The sequence below is a fragment of the Prinia subflava genome, chromosome 6 (assembly GCF_021018805.1).
Source record: "Prinia subflava isolate CZ2003 ecotype Zambia chromosome 6, Cam_Psub_1.2, whole genome shotgun sequence".
NCBI lineage: Eukaryota > Metazoa > Chordata > Aves > Passeriformes > Cisticolidae > Prinia > Prinia subflava.
In genome coordinates this window covers 34,334,633-34,352,161 of record NC_086252.1, presented here as the reverse complement: position 1 = coordinate 34,352,161, position 17,529 = coordinate 34,334,633, and the positions used below count along the sequence as shown (strand labels likewise).

Sequence of the window (17,529 nt, the reverse complement as noted above, 5' to 3'; positions counted from 1 at the left end):
TATCCAAAATTACAGAGCTGAGTGCTGTCGGTAAATAAGATTTAAGGTATTGTGTGCAACAGAAATAATTTGATGCCTGCGGGCAGAAAACATACCACTTTATTGATTGGATTTTTTCCTCTTCCCTTTTTCAAAACGACTTGCCCTCCTCACGTATTTCATTGAGATATTTTCCATTTTAATCTGTTTTAAACCACATTAAAATGTGCAGATGACGACTGTGGGGACGGCAGTGATGAGCTGGGCTGTGTTCACTCGTGCTCCTCTGAGCAGTTCCGGTGTGGCAATGGCAGATGCATCCCTGGTCACTGGATGTGTGATGGTGACAACGACTGTGGAGATTTCAGTGATGAAACCAGAACAAACTGCACCAGGGAAGGTTAGATTCCTTTATTTTTGTTTTTTCTTCCATGTTTTTAATACTTATAAACACAGAGTTTGGGTTTTTTTGTTATAAATACCTGACCTCCAGCCAATGGAAAAAGAGAAGATGCTTTTAACCTTGGTAAAGGCTGGAATGGGAAGTATATCAAGTGCAATGTGATAACAGAAGTGTATCATGAGGAATGCATTTGAAAACAGGACGGGAATTACATGAGATAAGTTTTATAGTTTCACTTCAGTGAATTATGCTCGATGTGGTGTTTGTCTGACTGCAGAGATGCGTGCTGTCTAGGTGAAGAGAGAGAAAGAAGCATTCTTTGAGTTATTATTGATATTTTCTGTTCTTTTCATGCAGTGGAACAATAATACTCTCATTCTTGTATGGTGCAAGTCTTTGAGTTTGTGTGGGTTTTTTTACATAAAAGCATTTTAACAAACTACAGCCCTATTTAAAAGCCATACATCGTATTTATTTGAGTGGGGAGAGAAAGAAAAGATGTTTATGGCAAAGGATAAAGAATAATCAGATCAGAACAAGGGAATATCTTTCCATTTTTCTCCTAATGTTTTTTCTACAACAAAGTAATCACACACAATGTTGTTGGTCCCTTTTCATAACTTTACATTCTAAATCTAGTTGGATACCTCATACAAATACATGAAGTATCAGAATGCCAGCATGAGTGAGGTCCTTAGTTTTATATATTCACAAAAATAATTTTTATCTATCTCTATCAAAATGGAGCTGAACAACCCACTTTTAGCTCTGTTCATTTCCATTTGGAAACTTCAAGCCTTGCTCAAGACTTTTACAACAGAACAGAAGAATGTAAATTATGTAAGAAGAAAAATCAACAATGTTAAATAAAATAAAATAAAGTGTATTTATAAACAGTGCTATGGAATTGATTCAAATAATGCTTTTTGGAAGCAGGAAAGTGTAAGTATGTCATTACTTTAAAGTTCATGTTATTGTCATTCGCATGGTACTAAATAGTAGAAATACAGTTGTAATAGTTTGGGAAAAGAAAAGCAAGAATAAAATTGAAAAGGCCATAAGCTGGAAAATGCTTAGAGAATTACGTCTGTGATGAATAATTAAGATCTCCCAGTAATTGTTGTTTGAAGCAGCCAGCAGGGATGGCAGGGCCGTGCTGAGGCTCCTTTGCAGGGGGTTTGGAGCAGCTCCAGCTGTAACAGCACAGCCCTGGCAGGACACAGGTGGGACCTCTCAGGTTCTGGGCTTTAGGGGAAGGACCTGAGTGGGTAAAAGAGGAGGAGGAGGAAGGATGAGGGAAGCCAGTTTGAGGATTCAGCACAGGGTTCATGGAGCAGCAGGGAAACCTCATCAGCCTTGGTCCTCCTGATAGCTCTGAACTCCTTCCTGTTTGACAGATGTGAAAAAGGGAATAAAATCAGTACTGAGCATGTGATGGAGGGGAATTGAAAGAAGTCAGGAGGATAAGAAAGAGTTTGTCTGAAACTCTTGTGTTGGAGTGATGAGTTACAGGTGGAATAGGGTATTTTCAGTGTTGTACTTGGGGACTCTGATCTCGGCTTGAGTTAGGAGAATTCTAACTCAGTGTAAACTTGGACTGGAAAAAAAACAAACCCTCACACGAGCCAAATCTTCAATGTAATTCTTATTTTTCTAAGCCGCTCCCTCTGGTGGAAGGTGCGGCGGGAGGGAGTTCCAGTGCAGCCCCGAGGGGAGCTGCGTGCCGGAGCTGTGGCGCTGTGACGGGGAGAAGGACTGCGAGGACGGCAGCGACGAGCGCGGCTGCAACGGGACCCTGCGGGGCTGCGACCGCAGCACCAAGTTCTCCTGCAGGAGCACAGGTAGCACAGGAGTCTTTAAAAATCTGCTTTATACTACAAGCGTTAAATTGAGAAATGACCACGTGCACCTTCCTCTCGGCCCCTCTGAGAGTGCCTGTGCGAGTTTGTGTTGTTTGATCTCACGTCTGCTCTTTAACTCATGCTTTTCATGCTAATAAGGTGAGGTTACTCGTTGTACTCCTACCTGAATATAATACTGATTCTCGAAAATGTGTATTCCTGTTGGAGTCCAGGATATCCCTCTGGCCGCCCTGGAGGGTTTGGAGACTGTACAAGGGGGTCTGGGATTTGTACAGGGGGGTCAGTTAGACCCACACAGATCCCAGGAGGACACTGCTTCTGATCCCTGGCCATGGGAGTGAACACTCACATACAGAAAGAATCACAAATCCTAAGAATTTAAAATAAGTAGTGGATGGTTTATTATAGAATATAAATATAGAAATTAGGATTCTTAGCATATGGGGCTGAAGAGACAAGATGGAGGAATTGGGGAGTGGCCCCTGTGCTCCTTGTTCTTGCTCTCATCCCCCATCTTGTGCTGAGTTGGGTTTTAGAGATTGGTTTAGAGTAGAACTGACATGTTAACATAGGTAGTAGGTATTGGTAAAATTTTGTAAATAAAAAATACGTCTCGGACAGTGGTTGGGTCAGGGGTACTGTACATAAGGTGCGGGGCTCTCTGATCCGCCCCAGTCCTGCCGCGTGTCCTGCTCTGCTGGGGACACCTGGCAGAGCTGGACAAGAACTGAGAGATAATTAAGAATAAACAGCTTGATAACACGAACTGCTGGACTCAACTTGTCATCTCTGGCTTTGGTGTGAAACACCCAGGGTGAAGAGAAGACTGAAAACCTGATTACCCCTGGGAACAGCAACCCAGAGGAAACTCCCAGGGAACAGCAACCTTGGGGGAACCCTGAGCACCTTGGGGAACAGCAACCCCAAGGAGAATCTCAGGGAATCAACAACCCTGAGATATTCCTGAAAATAATATTGATCTACATGCCCTGTTTTCTGATTTACAATGTAAAATAGATGAGTTTGGAGATTACTTAAAGCTGAAACCACTCTCTATGACAGTATTTCACACCAAATACTTAAAGCATTTAATGGCACTCCAAAGTTCAGGTATTCTTCTGAATAGTTCTTGTATTTCCCCTTTTTGGCCTTAAGTAAGTTGAATGAAATGATATAAAGTACCTTGAATACTTTGAAGAATTACAACTATGGCAGTGGAAGTTTTAAGTGTAGTATTGGAAGAAAAATACATTCTTCATGTTTAAAATATTTTTTTTCCTCTAAGTTTAATTCACTAAAAGGTGTGAAAAGAATGTGGCCATCATTGCATGAGGATATGCAATGACATAAACAATAATGTTTAGATGGGACCTTTCTTTTTAAGGGAAAGTCCAGTTAAGGAAGAAATTAATATGTGTCAGCACAATATTAATTAATTTATATTAATTAATATTTTGTCATTTCTAGCAAAGCTTTGTGTGATATTAGAGCTAAAATAACTGTTACAGCAATGTTTAATGAAGGCTATAAAGAGTAGGAATATTGTTGGCAGTGGGCAACTACAAATATTAAAGAAGGGAGAAGCCATTCTAATGCCTGTGTTACAGCTAAGCATGAAAAATGTGTCAGAGGAGTTGTGCAATCTCTGTCCAAAAGTATCTTGTTTGTTCTTGGATTTTAGAGTTATAAAAACCATGATCTTCCATTTCTTTTTTTTATGTTTTTACACCTTTATTATTTTTGCTGGTCTGGCTGGGACTGTCCAGCCTGGGCAGTCCTTGAGCTGCTGTGTCCAAAGTCAGCCAAGGTGCTGCAGGGTATTTGACCTACCAGATTTCAGAGCTGCTTTTTCTGATATTTTTTTCCAAAACCATCCCATGTTTGTTTGTAGTGATGTGTGATGAAAACTATCCTAGAGGTTGCACAGCAGCAGGATGTGGGAAGCAGTCATTACCTGATTGAGATTGACTACCCTTGGGCTGCTGCTAGCCAATTATTTTCTTGTTTTAAATTAGATTAGGCTTCTTTTAAATTAGAGTAAACTAATTTAAATTGTATAAAGAACTACCTTTCTATTTTAAATTCTGATTCTGTCCTCCAAAAATTATTACAGGCATGTACTTGAGCTCAATTTTATGTACTACATAAATTTATCCTTTTTATTCCATCTCCCTACTTTTCAGTTAGCAGTGCTACACCAAGAGTAGAATCTATGAAATCTCACTTAAAATGTCATCTAATTACTCTAATGATCATAATAAAGTACTTCTGTGAAGACAAATGCAAAAGAGCCATGAATACTTCAGTTTAGTAAGCAGTACATCTGAGCTGTAATGTTTATTTGTCATACTTACTCTTCTTTTTATTTTTTCAAGCATCAGTTGATGGCATCCTACCATCTTTGAGGCTACTCTGTGGACAATTTTTTTTCCTTACATGTAATAATATATTAGAGGGGAAAAAAGATTGTGAAGAAAGAAGTAACACTGGTTTTGAATGGAAAATAAGGAACGCATATATAGGAAATCAAATTATGGGTGCTGATCCCAGTGATGCTGGAAGAATGTAATCTGGATGGGGATTGTCAGAATTCAGATTAGATTTGTGACTGAAAAAGCTGCAGCTGAGGAAGGCTGGGTAGGAAAGGTTTTCCAGAAATGTGATGAGGAAATTGGAAGTATTTTTATCCTTTAGTTCATGGCAACATTGTTTTCATTGGTAACAGCTCTCTTTTTTAGGCCTGGTGGGTTTTTTGGTTTTGTTGTTTTGTTTTGTTTGGGTTTTTTTGTGGGTCTTTTGGTTGTTGTTGTTTGGTTGGTTTTCTCCTGTCTCGTCCAGGAGTCATTTAAAAATCTGGTTTATACTACAAGCTTTAAATTGAGAAATAACCACATTTTTGAAACAAATGTGATTCAGTTCAAGTGATTAAAGTCCCGTGTGTGTTCTACAGGACAAGTGAGACCTTGGACCATCACAGCATTTTGTTGGATGTGTCAGGTTGGAACATTCCCTAGTGTTGATGGGATCAAGACTGATCCATTCTAAAGTTTAGGAAGGTGTTAGATTGCAGCTTTGGGCAGTAAGACTAAGACTGAAAGGGTGTATAAATAGTTAATTCTGTTGATAATATTTGTAGGAAATAAAAAACATTGGAGAAGCCTTTGGATCAGGCTTTCCCACGTAGTTTCTGCTCAGGCCTTCTGTTTCACTGTGTTACACAAAAGAGCAATGGAAAAGGGCAGGTACAGCTATTGAGGCAATTAATTGATGATGGAATTTTGCTAAAGAGGTTCCTGGAAACCAGAAGTGTGAGTTTCACTAAGGGGCAATAAAGGAACAATACTTCAGAGAATTTTAAGTAATGATTTCAAGACAGTCATAATATTTCATTAAGTCCATCTCTTTAGAATCTTGGCAAAGATTAATTCCTTGAAAGTATATTCTACTTAAGAACGTGTCACATCTATCATAATGAAAGATGAATCTTTCATTATAAAACATATCTTCACTAAGGTACAAGAAAGGCAGGGAAACTGATTTTCCCTGTAAACATTTGAATGCATAACAGATTAAAATAACAGATTAGGAGCACTACTGGAAGCAACTTCAATTTACTTTGGGTTCTGGTTGGTTTGGTTGATGCTGGTATTTTCCATTAGCTTGCATTCTGCTGCTGTGTTATAGTAATATATAAAATCAATGATCATCCAGGATAATAAAGAATAGGGACACTTTTGTGAAACACTTGTGATTGCATGTAATGATAAACTGCATGCATATCATGCATACAATTTTGTTTCCTCGTGTCTGTGCAGTTCTGGCTTTTCAATAGGGGATATTTGGGACTTTGGGACTAAAGAAAATAGTGGAAGCTCGTTTTTCTAACTGCCACCTCTCCCTGTTTGTTTTTGATTGACTTTGCACTGGCAAAATGATGTTCTGTTGTTTAAAGCCCACGTTCAGTCCAGCATGATCCTGAAGTTCCACTTCTTGCTTTTCTTCACCAAAAATGAAAGCACTCACACATGTTCCTCGTGAGTGCTGCAGAATCCTGGGGTTTTTGCAGTGTTCTTTTTTCACTCTTTTATCCCCTTGACTTTCTGTGAGGACATCAGCGTTTTTTGAAACAAAAGAAGACTAAAATGTCAAACCAAATGCCTTAAACCAATCTTCAACTTCAATAGTCCTTTTAAGAAAATGGAAATTTGATATTGCATAAGCTGGGACGGGTGGACAGAAAGTTGTGCCAGTTCATGCTGAGCAGGTTTGAACCTTTGAGTCTCAGACTTTGCCAGTCAGTGCCTGGGCATCCACCAGAATTGCTGCCAGTGGAACTAAACATTCCCAGGATCTCCCTTCTCATTCCAGTTCATTTTCTCTGCATAATTAATTCATGGACAAAAAACCCCCAAATTTTTCTAGATCAGCTTAATTACCTGTGGTTCTGTCTGTTCTCTCTCTATTAATTGTAAAATAAAATACATGGCATTTCTGTTCAGTCTCAGTGCTATCAAAATTTACAGCTAAACCCTCCTGGCTGTAGGAACCAAGTATAAAAATAGGTTGGGTCAGGACACACACCTGTAAGTGTCAGCATTCACAATCTTGGCTTTTCTCACTAAAATCCCTGCTTTTGTTGATTCTAATTTAAAGATTAAAACCCTTTTTCTAATCAAGAAGCTTCCTTGCATCTCTAAATATTGATGGTCATCACAAATTCCTTTTCCCCCTTTTGAGACAATCTGGTTTGACAAAACTGAAGTAATTTAAGGAATTTCATCTGCTGTAATTATTTTGTCTAAAAGCTGATCATTTATCTGATATCACTGGGGAATGGGTTGTATATACTTCCTAGAAAAATTTTTTGGTTTGCAAACCCATGCTAATCAAAAGTCATATATTGAAACGTTGCTCCCATGGAGGGCTGTTGCAGTGTAAGATAAGAGAGATGAAGAAAAGCAGAAATTAAAGATAATTAGAAAATTTTGGTATTATTTGTTGTATTTAACAGATTTTGAGGTTGTGTCGTGCCTGTATGCAGTTTTGTTCTGCACACAAATAAGTAGGATTGCTGTTGTTTGGGAAATTAGACTGTCAAAAGTGCTGTGGATGATGCTTCAGAGTATAACTGCAAGTTGGTTTCTTTCTGCTCATCAAAGAGCAAAGAGGTATTAATAGAAAAGAATAACAAAAAGAAAAAAATCTGTATATTGTTATGAAGGTTTTTTTTTTCCTTCCTAAAGTTTGCTTCCAGTCTGATTTCCTGTGTTTATTGTCTCTTTTCCCCAAGGGAGATGCATTAGCAAGGCGTGGCTTTGTGATGGCGATATTGATTGTGAGGATCAGTCTGATGAGGATAATTGCGAGGGCTATTTGTGTGGACCACCAAAATACCCTTGTGCTAATGATACCTCCATCTGCCTACAGCCTGAGAAGCTCTGCAATGGGAGAAGAGATTGTCCTGATGGATCTGATGAAGGCGATCTTTGTGGTACTTCTTTCAGACACCTTTTTCTGATTGCTCATGACACTGTCTGTTGCCATGCCTCCTGTTGAGAAAAAGGTTCTCGTACTGAAATTTTGGCACTAGAGCCTGTGTGAGGATTTTTGTTCGGTTAAAATCATACTGAGTTTATGCTTGAAGCTTTAGCCTTCTTCAGATCAAGCAAAGGATATGAATCTTTCATTCAAACCTCTCAAAACATTCCTGGAGGTAAATGATTTAAAGGGCATCGAGGTGTAGGAAAGCAGTTCAGCTCATCTGCAGTTCTCTCCAGCTACAAAAGCTTGAGTTCACCACAGGATGGTTTGGCTTGGAAGGCACCTGGAGGACATCTCATACACTCCTGCCTCATACACTCAAACACTCCTGCCTAGGCAGGGATGTTTCTGTTAGACCAGGTTACTCCAAGCCCCTTCCAACCTTGCCTTGGGCACCTCCAGGGATGGGGCAGCCACAGCTTCTCTGTGCCAAAGCCTCAGCACGCTCAAAGTAAAAATCTCTTCCCAATGTCAAATCTAACCTGTCCTCTGTCAATCTGAAGCCATTCTCCCTCATCCTGTCCCTCCATCCCTTGTCCAAAGTCCCTCTCCAGCTCTCTTGGAGCCCTTTTAGGCCTGGAAAAGGCTCTGAGGTTTCCCTGGAGCCTTCCCTTCCCCAGGCTGAGCACTCCCACTCTCAGCCTGTTTGCAGAGCAGAGCTGCTCCAGCACTCAGAGCGCTTTTGTGGCTTTCTCTGCACTTGCTCCAAACTGTCCCCATCCTCCTCCTGTTGGGGCCCCAGAGCTGGATTCAGTCCTTCAGGTGGGGTCTCACAAGAACAGAGGGGAAGAATCTCCTCCTTTTGAGGTCCAGCTTTATTCAGTGCAGCCCAGGACACATTTGGCTTTCTGGGCTCACATTTCCAGGTTATGTTTTGCTTCTTATCCATAAACACCTCCACTTCCTCCTCCTCAGGGCTGCTCCCAATCCATGATTTTCCCAGCCTGTATTGGTGCTTGTGATTGCCCTGGATCGGTGCAGGTCCTGCTATTTGGCCTTTTGAACTTCAAGTTGTTTGCACAGGCCTCACTTTTCAGGCCTGGCAAGGTCCCTCTGGATGGCATCCTTACCCTGCTGCATCACTCACACATCTCATCAGAAACTTGCTGAGGGTGCCCTCAATCCCACTGTCCTGAGGATCACCACTTGGACATGGAGATTTGCTAAAATCTTGAAGGGTTGCAGTAAAACTACCAGATGAATGGTTGCAGTTCAGATAATTCTAAAAACAAGTACAGCAATCTGTTTGAGAAATACAAAATTTTGTTTGCCCATCTCGGAGGCCTTTGTAGGTGTTTTAGTTGACTTTATATCCATAACTGACGGATTTTGCAGCCCTTAATTACTGTTTTTTGGTGTTATTTCAGACGAATGTTCACTTAACAATGGTGGATGTAGCCATCAGTGCTCTGTGGTTCCTGGAGGAAGGATTGTGTGCTCCTGCCCTGCAGGGTTCAATCTCACTGCAGACAACAAAACTTGTGAGATTATGGATTACTGCACCAAGCACCTCAAGTGTAGCCAAGTTTGTGAGCAGCATAAAAACACTGTCAAGTGCTCGTGTTACGAAGGCTGGAAGCTCAGCAAGGATGGAGAGAGTTGTGTTAGTACTGGTAAGCTGAAATTCGGTGCATGTTCAATATTCAGGATGTTAATAGCTGTGATGGCCATTTACTGAGAGCTTCTGTCACTTTTTTATCTTTTTCTGTGTAAGAAATACAGGCTGGGATTGTCCAAATGTGGGGTTGATTGAAATCTAAGAACTCATTAAAACTGTCCCTGTTCTTGGTCTACAAAGGGGTATTGAAATATTAGGCTGAGAATTAACCTGAGAATTCTAATACCAGATACCTCTAAGAATGTTAATATGATATAATTCTGAAATTGTTTGATGTTTTATACAGTTTGTAATGTATAGTTAATATGCATGGGCATATATATACACACATACAATTTTACACTCTATATGGGGATTTACCAAGTATTTTTAGGAAATGGGTCAATCGTGGTATTGATCAGTGATGGCTGAGGGTTCAGAAGGTTGATTTTGAATGTGCAGTTATGTGCTGCCTGTTAGCATTCAATATTCAAGCTGTTTTTTCCCCCAAGGCATTCTGGCACTTGTTTTTTGACAGCAGTAAGAGCCTGCTCAGCTCACTAATCAAGGTGGAAATCAACATGAGCCAAAACAGGAGAGGGGAATGTATTCCCCTCATTTTTTCACTATTAATAAGCACTGAAGCATCGTTTGGAAATGATGTCAGGGGTGTGTTTTTCAGGTGCAGTGTTGTGTGTACAACAGAAACATGCATGTGCAATATGAACTGTTATCAACACCTTTACCTCCCTGGTAGGAACTTAGAAATAGCTTTGAGTTTTCTCTCTAGATTGTCATAATTCAGTCTTCTTTGATTCAGGATTCCTTGATAATTTTATCCTCTATTATCTCTAGTCTTTCATAGAGTTTTTGCAACTCTGAACTAAAATATCTTACTTGGATATTTCACAATTCAGTAAATATGATTAGGATATTCTTCATTTATTCTTATTCTGCAGCGATTGCTGTTAAAGTTCTCACTTTATGTCAGTGCTTTGTTCTGGTTCTCAATGATTTTTGGTCAATCTGATTTTCTATATTATGGACACTTCCAATAACTGAAAAAAGTGCATTCTGACTGGGTTAGAGAAATGAGGGGATTAAAAGAATTTAAGACAGTGTTAGCAACTCATAGGAGGAAAGCTTGAAACAAACTTTAAACTAAATCAGGTAGAAATGGCCAATATTTGGAAACTAAATGGGAAAAATGAAGTGAAGTATCCTCACTTGTGCTATAAAATAAGAAAAGTGAGACCACAGCTTCTCAGGTTTCTTAAGCCCATGAGATATTTCTGCTTAATGTTTACTGGTGTTGGTGAGAACCTGAAGTTACAAATTGATTTCTCTAGATTTTTTTCAGAGAATTTAATATTAAATATATGATCTGAGACCTGTGATGTCAACTGATACAAAGAAAAATGATACCTTTCTTTACAAACTGTAATGATACTACCCTAATGGCATCAAAGCTGTGACAAAATTATTCCATATTAAATATGGCTTGTGCTTTTAGAGGCACAAATCATCTTGGCTGTTTTCAGTTTATTTAATTCAAAAGGGAAGTTCTCTGGAGGACAGATCCTGTGACACTCCAGTTGTTGACTGTGTGAAGGCCATTTTGGGAAACTGAGAACAATTTTGGTTTCTTTTGTGAATCTGTGAGACTCAAAATGTCCCCATCATTTAAATCTCTGGGCATGAGATCTTGAATGAACTTAGAATGAAGAAAAAAAAACCTTTTATGTAATACTATTACAAATAAAGTTCAAAGTGACCTTATGGAGACAAGCTGTCCCCCAAATGCCAAACTACTATTTCAATAATTCCAGTTGTTATGAAGTAATTCTTAGAACAGCCATAGTGATTTAAGATGCCTTGAACCAGGAGTAGGTGTCTATTCTATTAGAACAGTAACTCATAATCTGTTTTCCAGGAGAAAAAATAAATTACTCAGAAGAAAATGAGAATGTTGCCCTTTAGCCTCTTTTTTTTCTCTCTGAAATAACATTTTCCTGTGTATAAGGAACATTTCACAAGTACACAGCAATAACATGTAGAGTTAGTGTGCAACAGGTTTTCAGAATACGGTAAAAACCTTTATTTGTGAGCCCATTAGAATGGGAATATGAGTGCTGAAAATGCAGGAATTATGTGATTCTAACTTTTTTCTCCTGATTGCATTTCAGTATCAAAAAGTGTGTTTGTCAGAGGAATCTAATGAAATTGCCAGAGAAATATAAAGAGTTACAGAATAATAAGTAGATAGAACTAAAATGCTTGAATTGAGCAGTTCTTCTCTTTCTAGTTTCTTTTTCAAAGCCTTTTTTAGTTTCCTCTGTTGTATCTCATTTTTACATATATTTTCATTTCTTGAGGGTTTTAAGTGTTGTCTTTGTTCTCCTCCAGAGTTTCTTCACTTTCCATGCCTCTTGTTTTCATCTCGTTTCCTTGTTGCTGTTCTGTCATTGTTACATTACTGATTTCCCAAACATTAAATGTTTCTTTTTGATTTAAATTTGTATTGATTGAACTAAGAGTTTGTTACAGAGCTCCATTATTCAGATGGAAAGTCAATAGAAATTATATGTTTTCGTACTCGTGTTCCTGGTTTCTCTTGGAAGACATTTCAAAATAGGTTGTGCTGATACATTGCACTTGCTCTTTTAAATGATAATAAGCATTCAGGAAAACGAATATACTGTTCTTAAAAGATATTGAAATTTCATGTTTACATTCAACCTTTCAGACTTTGGTATAATAAATGTTAGATGAGCTCAGAAATGCTTAGTTTAAAATTGACTGGCAGACTTTTCTAAGCAGTGGAAATTGTTACATCACTTCACATATATATCTAAAAAATATATATTTTTTTTAAGAGGATGTGTCTGTCTGTTTGATCTGACTTAGCTGGTTTGAAACTCAAACTTTGTCATAATTTCCAGATACCTTTCAATAAATGGAGAGGGGAATACTCCAATCCCCTCTGACCTGTGTCAAACTTCTAATGAAGGTTCTTTTTTCAGAATCTTTATGAAGTTATTTTTTTTCTTTGAGGTAATTTTCATAAAAGCGCAGTGTAGATTCTTAGCTACAGAAAGCTTCAATCAAACAATTAGGTTCCTTCAGAATTTTTCCTAAAAAAGAATTTCATATTTAACCATCTGAAAAATGTGAGGCATTGTTCTTTATGGAGTCTTTTTGATGGCATTGCTTAGGCAGTTTTCTTCTGTCAGAGGTTTTCCTTTTACTGCTTTTTATGTAGTTTATACTTTGTTTGCATCATGTATTTTATTCACAGACCTTGATGGCAAAATGTTTGAGGCATTTATGAAATCAGAAAAAATCATACATTTCTGCACTTTCTCTAACAAATTGTTAACAGCTAATTTTCCTGAAAGTTTTGAAGAATGTAGTCAATAACCATTACATTGATTTGAGACTTTACAGAAATGCTTTTAAATAGTTTGCAGAATAAAAAGTATTTTCTCTGAATTTCTAGCAGATGAATCAGGAAAACAATACCAAATTTTGAGTTTATTCAGTGATGAAAGCATAATTTTTTTGTAAAAAAATTCTTTGTCTGAGCCTGAAAATTCCAATTCACTGTAGTGTAGCTGATTTTGAAGAGCCACTGAGTGATCAGGTTGGAAGGGAGATCAAAGCCCAGCTAATGCTGCTGCTGTTTATCAGCTTCCCAAGACCTTCAGGACTCCTTCAGTGCTAAACTCCAAGTTTCCCAGGGGTGAAATGTTTTGTTGACTCACTCTCCTTAAGATTTTCATTTTTTTTCTGGTCTTTCTGAGTCTTCCTGGTCCAGTTTAAGCCTTTAATCCTTGCCCTACTTGTTATTTATACAGAAAACAGGATTTTTCCCGTTTTCAATTCTTAAGCCTTTTACGTCTTGAGGGAATTTTATTCTCATCATCCTATTCCATTTTTTAGGCTAAGCAGTTGCAGATTGTTCCCTCTTCCCTTGCAGGCCGTGATTTCCAGACCTCTTGGAGCACCTGCTCGTTTCCTCTTGTGTTTCTGTGTTGATTCACACCCTTCAAGAGCTGTGCAGGCTGTTGTCAGCCTGTAAATCCTGTCAAGATCCCATTGAACTTTAATCCTTTTCATAAAGATAATTTGCACCGTAGGTTATTTATCTTAAACTGTACTTCCTCTACTTTGAATGAGGAAAACAACCCAACATTTAGCACACGTTTATTTGGTTTCTTTTTCTTCCATTTTGTTGTTAATTGCTGAGGAATACAAAAAGAGCTACTGGTGAGGATTATGACTTGTGTTCTCATGCATGGGAATTGCCAAAAACCCCACAGATCAGCAGCCTTCTGCATAATAGCTGCCAGTTTATCAGAAATTGGGAATTAAAGTGTCCCAAGTTGAGATAAGTGGTGCTTGTGAAACAGCTACTAACGCCAGCGATGCTGTCCTGCACTAAATTATTTAACCACTGCAGAGCTTGGGAAATTTTGCTTTGCAGAAAGTAATTCCTTGCTTCCACAAACAGAAAAGTTCCAGCCAGGTTGGGAACCAGTGCTTGGAGAGCAGAGGCACAGCTCTGCTGAGGGGCCTGAAACATCTCAGATAATTCAGGGTGTGTGCAGTGGGCACCAGGGGAGGAGCAGCTGCAGGGGGGAGGGAGCAGTGAGGTGTTCAGGAGATAAATTGGGAATTTTCAGAGACTCTCAGGGCCCTGGAGAAGCAGGGGTATTGCCTATTGCTATAAACTGCCAATAATCGTTTACATAAATAAGTTTAATTGTATGGAAAGCAAACCTGCCAGTTTAATCTGTGTTTTGCTCTATGAGAAGGAACTCAGGAGTGTTTTGGGGGGAACAGCTATGTCCCCACAGAAAAGGATTAAAAAACATTAAAGTGGATTCAACAGATAGAACACAATTTTTTGTCCTCCTTGTTTGTTTTATTAACGCAGCTACTTGCTTGAAAAACATTTCCTAATCTATGTAAGAAATATAATTAAAAAAAAATGAATTTCATGGGATGGCTGACCAATGCTGATTGTGTTTACCAATATTTTTATGCGCTTTGATATCAACTCGTTGGCACAAATCGTGTAGCACTAATTCAGTAACAGTGGAAGGAGAAAGTCATTGGTAGCTGGATTTGTGATGGAATGTATCAGCAAGCACATAAAATGTTCATTTTCTTGCTTAGTTTAACATGAGGGTTTTTTTATAAGCACTTCAATTGAAAACAAAAGGCACATTGTATATTTAGAATGTACTTTATGTATTAATAAATGGTTTCAGCTGATTGGCCTTTGAAACAATGTATATTTTAATGGTTTCATTTTTCTGAACCTTTTGAAAAGCCGATTTTAAATTTGATAATGTGACTTTTTAAAGCTCTAATTATGGACTTGCTCTGCTAGAGCTACAAAATACAGTTGAACAGTTGAGTCTGATACTCCCAAATTTAATGTCTACTATCTCTAGTTGGGATCAAAGATAAAGCTAGAAGGGAGAATTAAGAAGTCTGTTGGACTGAAAAAGTAATTGAAAGACTCCTTATCAAAAGATGAATTGTTTTAATCATGTCTTTCTCTTGATAAAGTATTCTGTTGTTCCCCTTCCACTTGTCATTTATATCAATTTGTAGCAATATCTTTTTTTTTATTATTCCTTTGAAATGTTTAATCTTCGTCTTCCAGATCCATTTGAGGCTTTCATAATTTTTTCTATTCGACACGAGATCAGAAAAATTGATCTTCACAAGCGTGACTACAGCCTCTTGGTTCCTGGTTTGAGAAACACAATCGCCCTGGATTTTCATTTCAATCAGAGTTTACTGTACTGGACAGACGTGGTGGAGGACAAGATTTACAGGGGCAAGCTCTCTGACACTGGAGGTAAGGACGGAATCTTTATTTTCTTAACAGCAAGAACACCTGCAGTTACAGGCTGTTGGAGCTGGTCACTCGTAACTGAGCTGCCTTTCACAGAAACACAATTTATGAGGCATTCTGCCTTTGAAAAGGGCTGTGTCGAGGTTGTGCTTCATTTCTAAAAAAAAAACTTTAGTTATCAAAGTTTCCTTTTGCAGGATGCTTTAGGGGGAAGAAAATGACAAATGCAATGAGCTGGTGCTTCTTCCTGGTCCAATGAGTGCAATTTTGATTTTTTTTTTTCCAGTTTATCTTCACCTTATTAAAAAAGTACACGTATTTATTGGATGCCTGATTCATTATCTCCTCTCATGAGGTGAAAGATTCTGCTCCAAAATTTTGTAGCATCCAGAACGACTTTTTTCTTTGCTCTGGTGACATAATGATGGCCTATAACTCAATATAATCTCATATACAAAAGAGTTTGTATAAAATGTTCTTTGTTGAGGTGTATGTTCCAATGCTATCATCTAAAAGGCAAACCCCAAATAATCAGAATTCACTGCAAGAACATCTGATAAACTTGTATGTCCATGTTCACTCTGCCAGTCTCTGCATTCGTTTTTTAAGAATCTCTTTTCCTCTCGGGGTTTTTTTTTGGTTTGTTTTCTCTCTTATTTTTTTTTTCTTTTTCTTTAAGGTGTTAGTGCCATTGAGGTTGTGGTGCAACATGGCCTGGCCACTCCTGAGGGTCTGACTGTGGATTGGATAGCAGGGAACATTTACTGGATCGACAGCAACCTGGACCAAATTGAAGTGGCAAAACTCGATGGCACTTTGAGGACAACATTAATAGCTGGAGCCATGGAGCATCCCAGGGCCATTGCTTTGGATCCCAGATATGGGTAATTATAAGTTATAAAAACATTATTTTTTTTTCTCATTGCAAAGTATTTTCAAGATGTTTAAATGTGATACTTGTTCCATTTCCTTTTTTGCTGTGAGTTATAGTTTCTAACTTATCTTTGATAGTTCTTGAAAGTAGATTTTGAATGTTAAACAATCCATTATTAGTGTGTTTTTTCTAGGTGAAAAGGAGTAAAAAAATATAAGTCAGGAGATACAGGGATTTTTTTTCATTAACAAATTACTTACCTTGCCATGTTGTTGTTTCATTTATTTTTTTTCAATTTGGATGACAACTGTAACATTAAATCTAACATTTCTGTGTGGTTAATGAACAGATTTAGGTGATCCTTCTCACTTAGAGACCGATTTTTTGAGGTTTTTTCTTTGGCATTTTGGTTGTTTTATAGTTGATTTTTTTGGTGTTTGTTTGTTGGTTCGTTTTGGGTTTTTTTGATGGGACTATAAAAATACAGCTTAGATGTTACTAGAAGCCTAATGGCTGAGCGAGGCAAATGCCACCTTTTGTGTTTGGCTTTCATCTCTAAAGTGGAGATGATGCTTGCCAGCTCCTGTCAGTGTTTATTCTACCTATTCATTAGGGGTATGCTATAAACCAGAATATTATGTTTATTCAGTAGCTCCATCCTCTTCCCAAAATTATTGTTCTTTTAGTGAGGGGAAAAAACCCCAAACAAACAAAATATTCAGAAAAACACAACAAAAGTGACAAGCCACCAACCACAAATTAAATGTGGCCCAAAATCGTCACAACTGACCTGTTTTCAAAGTCATGATATTTAATTTTGTTTCGGAATTTACTATAGTCTGTCGTGTGTCTTCACTAAATATTTCTCTCAGAATCAAAGCTGTGAACATAAAAATAAAGATTGATAAAAGTCCCAAATTCTGGGACCTAAACTGTGAATTAGAATGTATGTGCTTTAATGATTAAGGCTTTTGTCCCCTCAGCTGAGATGTTAGAAAGCTTATTTACAGAGTGCATCGCTTATCTATAAAGATCTTTAAAAAGAGGCATCCTGTTGGCAGAAAAATTGGCAGAGAAGTTGTTCAAATTAAATGGTTGGGAGGGAAAAAAATCAAATCACCACTCTTCTTGAAACTGAAGGCTTAATCTGCCTTTTGAAGAGCTGGAAGCAATTGATGCTACATTATGTTAGGAGTCAGGAAAGAAAGAAATCTTTCAACACAGACAGGAGTAGCTCCTCAATCCTTTCCCAGATGAACATGAACAAACACTGGTGATTCAAGGAAAAGGAGAGCACAAATGCTGTGTCCAGGGCAGGCAGATGTGTGTGAAATAAATATAAATATCTGTACATAAACACATCCCTGGCCCTGCCTGCACAAACAGCACCATCCTGTGAAC

General features: G+C 38.2%; 1 protein-coding gene across 1 annotated transcript in view; it reads left to right on the top strand.

Annotated features, from left to right (window-relative positions):
• The window catches only part of LRP1B (LDL receptor related protein 1B), a 295,406-nt gene that overhangs the window by 95,389 nt on the left and 182,488 nt on the right, over positions 1 to 17,529 (top strand). The window contains exons 17-22 of the mRNA XM_063400998.1: positions 212 to 379; positions 2,041 to 2,223; positions 7,535 to 7,735; positions 9,153 to 9,398; positions 15,060 to 15,257; positions 15,934 to 16,138. Coding sequence (XP_063257068.1) covers positions 212 to 379; positions 2,041 to 2,223; positions 7,535 to 7,735; positions 9,153 to 9,398; positions 15,060 to 15,257; positions 15,934 to 16,138 — 1,201 coding nt within the window. The remainder of the gene's footprint in view (positions 1 to 211; positions 380 to 2,040; positions 2,224 to 7,534; positions 7,736 to 9,152; positions 9,399 to 15,059; positions 15,258 to 15,933; positions 16,139 to 17,529) is intronic.